General features: G+C 43.2%; 1 protein-coding gene across 4 annotated transcripts in view; it reads right to left on the reverse strand.

The window, feature by feature from the left end:
* The window catches only part of LOC143923435 (microfibril-associated glycoprotein 4-like), a 197,330-nt gene that overhangs the window by 15,903 nt on the left and 166,929 nt on the right, over window positions 1-14,498 (reverse strand). For all 4 annotated transcript variants that reach the window (XM_077447096.1, XM_077447097.1, XM_077447098.1 and 1 more), the window contains 4 exons: window positions 13,641-13,725; window positions 9,556-9,728; window positions 5,619-5,715; window positions 3,936-4,115 (listed from right to left, as the gene is read on the reverse strand). In XM_077447096.1, coding sequence (XP_077303222.1) covers window positions 3,936-4,115; window positions 5,619-5,715; window positions 9,556-9,728; window positions 13,641-13,725 — 535 coding nt within the window. The remainder of the gene's footprint in view (window positions 1-3,935; window positions 4,116-5,618; window positions 5,716-9,555; window positions 9,729-13,640; window positions 13,726-14,498) is intronic.

A 14,498-nucleotide genomic window follows, 5' to 3' on the forward strand; every position in this document is an offset into this window, starting at 1 on the left:
TAGAGTCAGTGACCTCATCATCCCCTCCCACCTCACCACTGAAGCAAACCTGGCAGTATACTGCAGCTGGAGGAACATGACTACCAGTTTCTTGTCCTTCTTGGGCACCTCCTCTCTCTGGGCTCATGCTACTGCCTTCATCCTCAACCTGGGTACCATCATAATCAAAACGCTGCGCATCCTCCTGCAGCATGTACCTGACACTGTGGTCGAACAGTTAGGGGGACTCCTCAGGACATGATGGTGGGGTTAGGAAAGGAGTGGATGATGCCATTGAGCCGATGGAATAGGCCACTTTGGCAGCTGCATTGGCAGCCAAACTTGTCTTAGCCTGGGTGACAGAGAATGAGGAGGATGAGGGCGGCTTTGTGATCCACTCTACCAACTCTCCTGCATGTTGTGGCTCAACACGGCCAGTTGTCGAAAAAAAGGACAAGCGTGCCCCACAGCCACGTGCTGAGGATGGATCGTGCCCATGATTAGCACTGTTGGCTGTAGACACAGAGCCTGCTTGCCCTCTTTTATTCGCCTGTGAGCGTCTGCCTTTCCTTGGTGGCCTTCCAGACATGCTGTAAAATGGGATTAGCAAAACACAGCCTGAAGTTTATCAGAAAAATGTCACCAGGAATAGCTTGCAGTCAGGTATAGGCTTGGCTAGACTAGAATGCAGTGGATATATATGTAGGAGACTGTATATATATCTTTATGCACTGCAGATCACTGAATCACCTGCCTGGCCTGCCTGCCTGAAAGTGTCTTTAAATACGTACACCAGGAATGGCCTATAGTCAGGTATAGGCTTGGCTAGACTAGAATGCAGTTGATATATATACATATATGTTGGAGACTGTATATATATATATATATATATATATATATATATATATATATATTTAATGCACTGCGGATCACTGAATCACTTGCCTGCCTGAAAGTGTATTTGAAAACGTACACCAGCAATGGCCTGCAGTCAGATATAGGCTTGGCTAGACTGGAATGCAGTGGATATATATATGTTGGAGACTGTATATATATTTAATGCACTGCGGATCACTGAATCACTTGCCTGCCTGCCTGAAAGTGTATTTGAATGCGTACACCAGGAACGGTCTGCAGTGAGATCTAGCTGAACTAATACACTGCAGCTAACTGAATCAACTGCCTGCCTGAAGCATATTAGAAACAGTACAGCATTAACGGTCTGCAGAGAGATCTAGCTAAAATGGATACAGTGGATATATATATATATATATATATACCAGTCTGACTATATATATATATATATATATATATATATATATATCCCCCATACACTGCAGCTAACTGAATCAACTGCCTGCCTGAAATATATTAGAAACAGTACAGCAGGAATGGTCTGCAGTGAGATCTAGCTAAAATGGATACAGTGGATATATATATATACCAGTCTGACTGTATATATATATCCAAACACTGCAGCTAACTGAATCAACTGCCTGCCTGAATTATATTAGAAACAGTACAGCAGGAATGGTCTGCAGTGAGATCTAGGTAACTGAATAAACTGCCTGCTCAAAGTAAATGAAATGACACTCTCTCTCTCTCTTTCCGCTCTCTATCTCTCTCTCCGCCAGCAACACACTACACAAGGCTGATGTGCAGATGGCCTTATATAGTGTGGGGTGTGGACTTAAACCCCTGAGCCATAATTGGCCAAATGCCCCTTGCCTTTGGCCAATTATGGCTCTCTTTGCTGATGGCGCTGTGATTGGCCAAAGCATGTGGGTCATAGTGCATGCTTGGCCAATCATCAGCCAGCAATGCACTGCGATTATGCCATGCATTATGGGGCATGCCACGCCACTTGAATTTGGCGTGAGCACCCCATAATGTTCAATATTTGGTGAACGATTGAACAGCCGATATTTGAGTCAAACTCATGTTCGAGTCGAACTTGAAGCTCATCCCTAATCCTAAGTATATAGAAAGGTACTTCTGCACATGTTTCATCACGACTGCAGTCACTATGGACATTTTGGATTCATCAACCCTCCTAACCAACTATCTATCCACTAACTACTACATACGCATCCACCCATCAACCCACCTAACTATCTAAACATCCATTCATCCTCCATCCAACCATTTATACATCCAATCTTCCATGTCCCCAACCTTCAGTAAATTCACCTATCTATTACCTTATCAAATCATTTAAACCTCATAAATATACCCTTCCATCTAGCCATGTGTACATACAGTACATCTATCTACCAATCTGCCTATGTATGCACAAACTATTTTCTATCTATCTATCTATCTATCTATCTATCTATCTATCTATCTATCTATCTATCTATCTATCTATCTGTATTAAATACATGTATTTCCTCAGTTTATACATAGGAAAAAAAGGAGAAGTATAATAAACAAGACCGTAATGGTAATAACAATATGTTGAATGTACTCTTGTGGCTGAGAGAGACCAATGTTTAAATAAGACTAGAAAAACTTAATGTGGATAAATCACCAGAACCAGATGGCTTACACCTGAGAGATCTCAAAGAATTTAGCCATGTTATAGCCAAACCATTATTCCTAATTTTTAGGGACAGCTTTGTTACTGGAATGGTACCAGCTGATAGGCAAAAAAACAAACATGATATCATTATTCAAAAAAAGGGTAGAGATATATACCTGAAAACTATAAACCAGTTAGCCTAACATCAATAGTATGTGAACTATTGGAGGGGATGATAAGGGGCCATATCCAATAATTTGATAATGAGAATAGTATCATTAATAGTAACCAACATGAATTTATGAAGTACTGTTGTTGCCAGACCAACTTTTTAACATTCTATGAGGAGGTGAGCTGTAATTTGTAAAGAGGAAGGCCAGAGGATGTAGTATACCTAGATTTTACTAAGGCATTTGATACAGTACCCCATAAGTGTTAAATTTAAAAATGTAGCTATTTTGGCATGTATGTATGTACCTGGTTAGAAAACTGGTTGCAGGAGCACATTCAGAGGGTGGGGATTAATGATATATTTTCTGAATGGTCTGGAGTTGAGAGTGGGGTGACCCAGAGCTCTGTCCTGGGACCAATGCTGTTTAACGTGATCATAGATGTTGGAAAAAAAGTTCAATCTCAGTGTTTGCGATAATACAAAGCTAAGCAGGGCAATAATGTTACAACAGGATATAGAAACTTTAAAAGAAGACCTCAATAAACTAGAGGGGGGGGGGGGGCTATATGGCAGTTGAAGTTCAATGTAGAAAAATGCACTTGGGAGCTAAAAAGATACATGCAAGTTACTACCTAGGGGGAGATCCTCAGGGAGAGTCTATAATGGAAAAGGATCTGGGGGCCCTAGTGGATGACAGACTCAGCAATGCAATGCCAAGCCACAGTAAGCAGGACCAGTAGAATATCAGCATGCATTAAAATTGGGATTTACTACTATGCCCTCCAATTCTGGTCACCAGTTCTTTGGAAGGTTGTACTAGAACTGGAGAAAGTCCAGAAAAGGGCAACAAAGCTAATGAGGGGTCTGGAGGACCTCAGTTATGAGGAACGACCACAAACATTAAATGTATTCTTCCTGGAGAAAAGATGCTTAAGAGCAGATATGATAGTGATATACAAATCATTGAATGGTGACTCCAGCATTGGGAGGGAACATTTTCGTTTTGGATCACTAAAGGAAACATGCGGCCACGCAATGAATTTCAATGAGAAGCCATTCAATATAAAACTGTGTAGGGGGTTCTTTACTGTTAGAGTAGTAAGGATGCGGAACTCCCTTCCACAGTTAGGGGGTGTCAGTGGAGAGTGTAGATGAGTTCAAAAAACTTAAATAGGGATATGTATCCATCTATCCCTTTATCCTTCTAACAAATGTAATCCTTTGCCTTTGCCCGCTATCTGGCTGTAGTTCCTTAATCCTTACCAATAGGTTTGCATAGATTCCCTTCTTGAAAGTCCACCACATACAGTCTGTAGTCGTCTCTCTCATTAGAAAGGGAGAAATTATTGAAGTACGCAAAACGAGAGTCATCATCAAAATCTGTGAGTTCGATTCGCAGGCGGTAATACCTCTGAGAGGTGATGCGGTGGATGTTCTCCAGACCTGGAAAAGATGGAGGTTATTAAAAAAAATTATATATATATATATTACATATGTATGCATTTTTGCATTTTTGCAGACAAGGTTTGTGCTCCTGGTGTGGTTCTGTACTTTTAAGCATAAAGGGGTTGTCACTAGGTGAGCCTACATTTAGTTTATACACTGCTCATACATGCCCCATGGCTGGGGACTGGTTTTGAGTTATCATTTACACTCTACAGGGATGCCTTGGTGAGGCATTGTGGCTTCAATGTGTATTTGTAAATGTATTCAACAAAAGCCTCTCTTTTAATCTGAGTAGTTGAAACTGGTTGGGGTTGTTTGCTGGCTAGCTTGAAAACTTGCTGGGGACCCTCTTCATATTGATATATAATATATTGTCAAAAATATTGGGACACCAGCCTTTACACACATATGAAATTTAATGGCATCCCAGTTTTAGTCAGTAGGGTTCAATGTTGAGTTGGCCCACCCTTTGCAGCTTTAACAGCTTCAGCTCTTCCCGGAAGGCTATCCACAAGGTTTAGGAATGTGTCTAAGGAAATTTCTGACCATTCTTCCAGAAGCGCATTTGTGAGGTCAGACACTGATGTGGATTAAAAGGCCTGGCTCGCAGTCTACGCTCTAATTCATCCCAAAGGTATTCTATTGGGTTGATGTCAGAACTCTGTGCAGGTCAGTCAAGTTCCTCTACCCCAAACTCACTCATCCATGTCTTTATGGACCTTGCTTTGTGGTCGGAGAGAAAACTTGAAATAGTGGTGAACCTTCCCAGGAGTGACTGGCCTGCCAAAATGACTCTAAGAGCAGATTGAAGAACCCAGAAGAACATCTAAAGAACTGCAGACCTCACTTGCCTCAGGTAAGGCCAGTGTTCATGATTCAATAATAAGAAAAAGACTGGGTGGAAATGGCATCCATGGGAGAGTTCCAAGGCGAAAGTGACTGCTGACCAAAATGAACACAAAGGCTCATCTTACATTTGCCAAAAAGCATCTTGATTATCCAAAAGACTTCTGGGCAAATATTCTGTGGACTGATGAATCAAAAAGTGAACTTTTTGGAAGGTGTGCATCCCGTAACATATGGCGTAAAACCAACACAGATTTTGATAACAAGAACATCATACCAACAGTCAGACATGGTGGTGGTAGTCTGATGGTCTGGGGCTGCTTTGCAGCTTCAGGACCTGGGTGACTTGCCTTAATTGATAGAATCATGAATTCTGAGCTCTACCAGAAAATCCTAAAGGAGAATGTCCGGCCATCAGTTCCTGACCTCAAGCTCGAGTGTGCTTGGGTTATGCAGCAGGACAATGATTCAAAACATAACAGCATCTTTTAAAAACTGCATTTTGGATTTACTCTGGTTTTCTTTGTGTAATATTTAAATGCGTTTGCTGATCTGAATCATTTAAGTGTGACAGAACACAATAGCTGCAGACATTAAAATAAAGTCAGCCAAGTGAAGATCGATCTTCAGGAGGATGTCAAATAAAAGCATTACCCAACCAATACTCAGAATTAGCTCGTCCAAATCCGGTCTTGTAGTCTTGCCAGCCTCGATAAAAATTCTCACTCCCATCAAACCTTTTCTGAAATACCTGGAGAAGAGGCATTGAATTACTGGATCGTGGTGATGGTGCAATGTGCTCAGATCCAAAACCCTTCCCTGTGTTTCCTGTCCTGCCCTCCAATTCCTCTCCAACCCACTCTGTATGGGGTTTTTTTTTGTTTTTTTTACCATGTAAAGCAGGATATACTCACATACATAGTTACATAAAGACACCAGTCCATCCAGTTCAACCCAAGTGAGTGAGGGTGCATGTCGACAATTGTCCCTAACCCTGTACATCGCATACTCACATCAGTCCCTACTCTCAATACAAGGTTCCCATTCATATACTAGGGCCAATTTTGGACAGAAGCCAATTAACCTACCAGTGTGTCTTTGGAGTGTGGGAGGAAACCCACGTAAGCACAGGGAGAACATGCAAACTCCAGGCAGGTAGTGTCATGGTTGGGATATGAACCAGCAACCCTTCTTACTGCTAGGCGAGAGTGCTACCCTCTACACCACATACCTCTGCCATCTGGGTCCCACACTGGTTCTGTTTCCTGGCATGGGGAATTGCTAAATCCAGCACTGTAATGGCTGGTCCCCATTATTTCCTCTCAATGATGGTACTGCTGCAGACTCCTCCACAGGATCCCGAGAGGACCCCACCACTGCACAGCCAATAGAAAGTGGAAAAATAGCTCTGGTCCTGTAGGGTTATCTTAGTGGTATTGATGTTGATGTAAATAATCTGGTTCCCGGGAAGGCAGCTCTACACCCTAAAGGATCTCCATGGTCTCCTTGGCTTGTAGTGTAATGATATCAAAATGGAAATTGCAGTGCAACACCACTGTTTAAAGCAGTTATATAGTCTTTTTTTTTTTCACTTTTACTTACAGGTAAGCCTATAATAAGGTTTAACTGTAGGTAAAAAAAATATCTCCTAAACCTGTATGGTTTAGGAGATATTCCCCTGGCAATGAGCCACTGATTGCAACGGCCCATGCACACAGGGGTTTCTCGGCTGGAAGCCCAGCAGACGCCGGACCCTGCCGGAAAGAAATCTCCCACACGCATGCGCGGGAGTGACGATATCACCACTCCCAGCGCCGGAGCCGCGATATCCGGAAGACATGCCGAGGGAACATGTCAGCTCCCTCGGCGTGTATCGGGCGAGATGTCAGGGCCTCATTCTAAGGTAAGTATTTCATAATGAGCTAGTATGCGGTGCATACTAGCTCATTATGCCTTTTCCTTTGCAGGTATGCAAAAAAATAAATTTTCAGCGGGTTTACTACCACTTTAAAGGACCAGATATAACTCTATTCCAAAAGAGTCAGAGGAACATTCCAAAGAGTAGCCAACATGTTTCAGGGGTCCAAATACCTACCCTTCATCAGGCATAGAGGAAATGTAAGGACATCTCCATATCAAAAACAAATCCATACACAACCCCCTCCCCAGGGTCATAAAAATAAATGTCAGGTAACATTGGTATGGTAAAATGGTATGTTTTATTATTCAGATTCCAACACTTGTCTGAGGGTATTGTACAGTATATTGATTGTCAGTTTAATGTTACCAGCGGTGCTGGTCCATTAAGGGCACACGGGTGCCGCCCCCTCTCTGCAGCCATCCCCCTATATGAATAATGGATAGATTCATGCATCGCAGTTCACCCAGGTGTGTTAGAACAGTGAACCTCCAATCAGGAAGCACGGGTATTTAACCCGTCACCTGATTGACTGAAATGACAGGCTCTGATATTGGACGCCTATCAGGAGGAGATGCATGGAGGACACAGCTCGCTGCCATCACCCGCTGCCCCATTGAGATAGGGTAAGTGCCGGGCAGACGGCCAGCGGGCGGGGGGGGTCACAGTGTTAACTTTTGATGGGCACAGTGGCAGCATTTGATGGGCACAGTGGCAGCATTTGATGGGCACAGTGGTGGCATTTGATGGGCACAGTGGTGGTATTTGATGGGCACAGTGGCACCATTTGATGGGCACAGTGACTGCCATTGATGGGCACAGTGGTGGTATTTAATGGGCACAGTGGCACTATTTGATGGGCACAGTGGCTGCCATTGATGGGCACAGTGGAGGCATTTGATGGGCACAGTGGTTGCATTTGATGGCACAGTGGCAGCATTTGATGGGCACAGTGGTTGCATTTGATGGCACAGTGGCTGCAATTCGATGGGCACAGTGACTGCCATTGATGGGCACAGTGGTGGTATTTAATGGGCACAGTGGCACTATTTGATGGGCACAGTGGCTGCCATTGATGGGCGCAGTGGCAGCATTTGATGGGCACAGTGGTTGCATTTGATGGCACAGTGGCAGCATTTGATGGGCACAGTGGCTGCATTTGATGGCACAAGAGCTGCAATACGATGGGCACAGTGAGGCTGCAATTGATGTTTTTTTTTTTTTTTTCAGTTTGTTTGCGCCCCCCAAAAAAAATGTTGAGCACCAGCCGCCACTGGTTACCAGACATTATTTTGTATACATCCAATACTGTAGGCTATTGGGTATTTTATTTTAATTATGGCCTTGAGAAGGGGGTATTGTATTGATATTGTATTGATACAGAGATGTTATTATGTTTCTTTTAGCCCTGATGAAGGGGGCATTTTTGGACAACGAAATGTGTTTGTTATACTTTGGATTCTCTCCTTGACTTTCACTGGAATGAATTGTATATGGACCTTTTTAATAGTGGTGTGGTGCTTTCATCTGCATTTTGTTACCTTACACGACTCATAGGTTGGAATTGTGTCTTTTTTTCGCCCTCACCTACTATGTAACTACTAGCCAATGGGAAGTGTGCACACCTGTAGGAGGATATTGCCTCCTGTACACCGAAGAGAAGAGACGACTTGGGACCAAAGAAGCTTTAGATGAGTAAAGAAGACATATTTAAGGCAGTGAAGCCCAGATATCCGCTTTAATCAATTCAAGTATTAGGACTAACAACAAACATTCAATGAAACAGGCAGACTTTACTAATTAAACTGTATAAATGGTTGCATTTAGAACTATGGTGAGGATAAAAATTGTAGTTAGGTTTATGGATATAGCCAGTTGAGATCTTCTTCAAATACGTTTAGGTTACCATTCATCTGTATATAGAGTAGGGAAGGGTTAAACCTCTCCCGGATTAATTTCTGCTGTCTGTGTCCTGCTGAGGAGGTTTCTCTTCACCGCCTGTATTGGAAATCCAACGGGAACTAAAAGTAAATTCCAAACTTGACAGCTATTATCAGAGTATTTGCCCCCATTGGAAGATTTCCCCTCTCCTCCTGATCTCATGACAACCCTACATTTTGGGATTCCCATTTTTGTCTTGGTATTGGTGGCCACCAGGACAAACAGAGCGGAGGAATCCCCTATAGAGGAGACACAGACAGTTATAAAAACCTGACAGGCCTGACCTTTCCTTATATAAAATCTAAAAAAATAAAATAAAAAAAAGTTTTGGCTAGAGAAAAACTTTAATCCTATACTAATCAGACACTTGGACCAAATATCCAAATATTAATACATGACTATACTAAAGTTTTTTTTTTTAATTAAATTTTACCCACTATACTCTTTAAACTTGGTGTTGTAGCATAGTTGAGGGCTAAAAACAAGTTTGAGGTTTCAATACATTTCTGAATTGATGTTAGATAACTAATATTTTGCTGCAGCTTGGGGTTTGGTTAGCAGCGGGTTTAGGATACTCGATAAGATTTGGGTGACTAGGAGTTTAGAGATTTCAGCTGCAGGTTTGATACATAGTGATGAAGAAAAGTATAACCTATAATGAAAATCTTATGGAGGTTAGTAAAGGTGCACAATAGATCTCCACACCACTGAGGGTCTACTCCCGTAACTTACTGTCCATGGTCCGTTTCGAGTGGTCATGTCGCAGTACACCTGGACTGGAGCTGAATAATGTCCATTGGGGAATATCCAATATACTCCATTCGCGGTAAACTTACTGTCATATACATCCTTGCAGTCAAGAGGGTAGCATGTAGGAGAGGTGATGTCTTGATGACAACTATTAACTGGAAGGACAAAATATACAAAATATAATATAAATCTAGAATTATTATTATTAATAAATTGGTAAAGAGGTGCTAGATCTCCCATTTTTAATAGAAACTGTTGTGGCGGACCGTATCGTTAACCAAGTTGACTTACTTAGGTGAGGCTGCTCACATGAACCAGAGTGTCCCCAAAAAGAGGGGGGTCTTGAGAAAAGCTTAACTACGTAAGAAGCAGTAAGGGTGCCACACCAATCGTCAAAGTGTCCAAAATAGTATTTTATTAGACAATCGGTAGAATAAGAAAGCCAACACATCATGAGGATTTAGTCATTTACTCTTTACCAGGGCTTAATGTGATTGTAAAGTCTTGTTTTTTTTTTTCTTCTTTAAAAATAACAAACATTTAATACTTACCTCCTCTGTGCAGTTGGATTTGCACAGAGCAGCCCCGGTCCTCCTCTTCTCTGGTACCTCTTCGGTGCTCCTGGCCCCTCCCTCCTGTTGAGTGTCCCCCATAGCAAGCAGCTTGCTATGGGGGCACCCGAGCTGATTCGCAGCTCCCTGTGTCCATTCAGACATGGAGCTGAGGCTTGGCCCCACCCTCTTTCTCTTCTCATAGGCTGACTGACTTTGATTGACAGCAATGGGAGCCAGTGGCTAAGCATTAGGGGGACTGAGGGGGGCTGCAGCACACAGAATACTTTTTATCTTAATGCATAGAATGCATTAGGATGAAAAACCTTCCGCCTTTACAATTACTTTAAGTACTTAGTAACCTTAGAAGATATTGCTGGACTCAAATGGATTGTAATACAGTGGAAACTTGGTTTACGAGTAACGCGGTTAATGAGCGTTTTGAAAGACGAGCAACTTTCTTTTAAAATTCTGACTCGGTTTGCGAGTGTTGTCTCGCAAAGCGAGCAGAATTCTAGCTAATGGGGTGTGCAGTACCGCATTTGGCCAGAGGTGCGGGGGGGCGCCGGGACACTCGGAACGGTTCTGAGCCGTTTTGGAAATACTCGTAATCACTCGGAAATACTCTTAAACACTCGGAAAGCCTCGGGAACTGAGTATTTCCGAGTGTTTCCAAGTATTTCTGAGTTCAGCCGAGCTGTCCCCAAGTATTTCTGAGGCTCTGCAGCAACCCCCCACTTCTGGCCACAAGCAGTATTGCATGTAATAGAAGTCAATGCGGAACGAATTATCTTTGTTTCCATTGACTTCTATGGGGAAAATAGCTTTGGAACGGATTATGCTGGTAATCCAAGGTTTCACTATAATAAGAATTATCAAATAAAATATCATTTGTCACTGACCATTGGTGTGGTGTCTTTACTACTTCTTACATAGTTGGCCCTAATGAAAAAAAAAAAAATACACAAAAAAAAAAAAAGAATGTACGAAAGTGTAGCAAATAAATAAGGGTAACCATAAGCAGTTAGCTTTCATAATCCACCTCTTAGACTCATCCGGAAATATTTATGGAAGGTTCATATCCCAGTACAGAAAATACAATTTGACATGTTTAGGGCAGAAGGAAGCGTAGTCAGGTAGCAGGCCTGGTCAGTGCCAGAGAAGTGGCCAGAATGTAGTCCAGTAGCAGGTCAGAGTCAGTACTGGGAAAGCAAGCAGAGCAAGGTCTACTAGCATGTAGGGTAGGCAATAAAGGTGTCACGTTTTCCATGTTCTCCTCCTCATTGGGCACCAAGCAAGGGTCACATAGGAGGCCTACCCCGGGGTGAGTTCTTATGGGTTATGCTAGGCACCTTGAACAGAGTCACTAGCTTTGCACATAGGGTTCCTTTACTTTATGCTGAGCACCATGTACACTTGAGCAGATGACTGTAGTTTATTTAACTCTCTTGTCCCTGTGTCAATGTACACTTCCATAGTTGCATTTAGGAGGGACATGCCGAGCCTCTGCCCTCTCCACCTGTCTAGTGCTTCACTGCTACCTCACTTCCAGTAAATGTATAGGGAACCCTGCACAGACTCCATGCGGGCACTTTCCTTAACTGTTTCTCTTCTGTACGGCACAGGCTGGAGACCTCTACGGGGCGAGTCTGCTCCTGTTGCTCCTGTTGCTATGCGATATAGACCGCTCACAGAGAAAGTGCCAATAACAGCTCCCTCCATGCAAGAGGCTATCCCACCTGCCACATGTACACACCTAACAACAGGCTGCTTTCTAGAGAACCGTTACCCTTGGTAACCACTTGTTTTTCTGCACCAGAATGACTTTTAAGTGCTGTTACTTCCTACCCCATTATGCTAGTGTCCCTGTAGAAATGTGCCAGTTATTTGCAGAAGTACAGCCAAAGCTTGTTTGGCTGTACTTCTCCTGTGGATCACAAGAGTGCAGTTCGTTTTGCACTCTTGTGACCCCTTTTCAGCAGACAGCGGGCTGAATTCCGCTGTCTGCTGAGGTCACAGAGCCGGTCCAGGCTCAGTCAATATTGTGACACTGGGGTCGGGATCCACCCACATGCCTGGACCCACATGAGAGCCTAAGCCGGCCGCTCCCGCCCCCTCCACAGCCCAGCGCTCCAGTGAGCAAGGAGGAGGCAGAGCAGAGAGTGTTGACTGACAGCCACCAGCTCTCTGCTCCAGGAGCTGTGATAACTGAGCGATCAGCAGTGTTAGATCGCTCGGTTCTCAGTGTTAGAGCAGCCAGGAGACAGATGTAGCATTGGACCAATGCTGCATCCAGCTAGGTAAGTATAAATTTGCAAAACCCTCAAACCTATACTTCTCTTTTAAATAACTTCACACCAGGAAGACGGCAAAGTTTCAACACTTCACTTCAGAAAAACTCTGAACATACAAAGTTCATAATATAATAAACAATTCTTGTCCCTACATCCCTAATCCAGGCTGTGCGCTGCCCAAGCATACTGCAAAGGTATAGTCCATGTACTGAAAGGTCCATTAGTGGCATTCTTCAGTGGCTGGTGTCTTCGGGGCGAACCCCAGATCCCGATGACCTACCATATCACGGCAGATTTGCAAACATTTGCGATAGGCTCTCGCTCCACAACCCTAGGATTACAGCTCTCTGTCTTCCCCCTACTGTCCCTCTTTTATATCTTAGGACCAGCAGGTAGGACCCAGAGAAACCCACCAAGCAAAAAAGACATTGAACACTACAGCACCGTCTTCATTGGTCTACCTTTATCCAGACTATCCCCACCCCAGTCTATCATGAATGCAGTTTCCAAACGTATTCACCTTACCAACTGCTCTGTGTCTGCCGCCCTTCTCTGCCAATCCCTCTACTGGCTTTCTAATAGTGAATAAAATTACATATATTAACAACACCATACAAAACCATCCACAACTCTTCCCCGGCCTACATTACCAATCTTATTTCAAAATAGAATCCAAACCATCCTATCTGCTCCTCTCAAGACCTCCTGCTCTCTAAATCCATGACCTCCTCCCATGCTCACCTCTAGAACTTCTCCAGAACCTCCCCCATCCTCTTGAACTCTTTGTCTCACTCTAGTTGGTCTGTTTTTAGGCATTTCCCGAAAATTCAACTTTCGGGGAAGTTTATGCCAGAACACAAGGAACAAACCAAGGTCCAAGTATAGATTTTCATGAACAGGACCCTCCTAACTATCTCATTTTTAATCTGTATCTGTCTCCCTTTATATGGAAGAAGAAGGTAAAAGAAAGAAGAAGAAGGAGAAGAAGAATGAGGAGAAGAAGAAGAAGAAGAAAAAGAAGAAGGAGAAGAAGAAGGAGAAGGAGAAGGAGAAGAAGAAGGAGAATAAGAAGAAGAAGGAGAAGAAGAAGAAGAAGGAAGAAAAGTAGAAGACTCCACTTCTCAGTCACATTCACAAACATTTATGGAAGGTTCATTTACCAGTACAGAGAATAATCTTTGATATATTCTACCATCAAGTAATAGAGGAAAATAACACTCACTCTTATTCTGGTTGAGAGGTGGATGGAGAGCGATAACAGGAGCCAAGCAGAACACAAGGAACAAACCAAAGTCCAAAAATAGGGGCTGAGTGATAGAGGAAGAATGATTAGTGTCCTTTAAACTTCTTAGATAGTCTAATCTACTTTAAGATATTATGACAATCTGTATACACATTTATAAAGAACTACTTTATTTCTACTGATCCTGAGAATAAATACATGGCCCATAACTATGCAGGGACAAGCCACTTCTTTATTCCTCCACCTATAGGCACAAACCTAATAAGCCTGATGATAAATCTGAACCTGCTCATAATGTATGCAGCCATTGTTAACCAGGGTGCCTCCATTGGTTGGTATGGGTTTCTAGAGCTGTGGATGGCTGACAGTCCATCTGATGGTGCCTGCATAGTTCTGGGGCTAACGGCACTTGGCATAGTCTGCAGCATGGCACCAAAATCTTTTAGCTTCCTTTAAGGCCGCGTACACACGGGCGGATTGTCTGCCCAACTAAGTTCGTCAGACAATCTGACAGACAGTCCGTCCAAATTTTGAATGAACGGACTTGACCACACACGATGAACAGACAGTCCGCTGAAAGCGTGCGCGATGACGTGTACAGCACGTACGACGGGACTAGTAATACAACGTCCTATACACTGCAATGCAACCTTCGGCCGTGTAAATCCTTTCTGAGCATGCGCCATACTTAGTCCGTCCAACTTGCCTACACACGAGGGGACTGTCCGCTGAAACCAAGTTTGGACGGACAAAACCAAGTTTGGACGGACAAAATTACGGAAATTCCGTAAGACTTTGTTCGTCAGACATTCCGCTGAAAAAGTCCGCTGAAGCCCA

Source organism: Lithobates pipiens, unplaced genomic scaffold, assembly GCF_037356315.1.
Source record: "Lithobates pipiens isolate NorthernLeopardFrog02 unplaced genomic scaffold, aLitPip1_a1.2 Scaffold_22, whole genome shotgun sequence".
Lineage (NCBI taxonomy): Eukaryota > Metazoa > Chordata > Amphibia > Anura > Ranidae > Lithobates > Lithobates pipiens.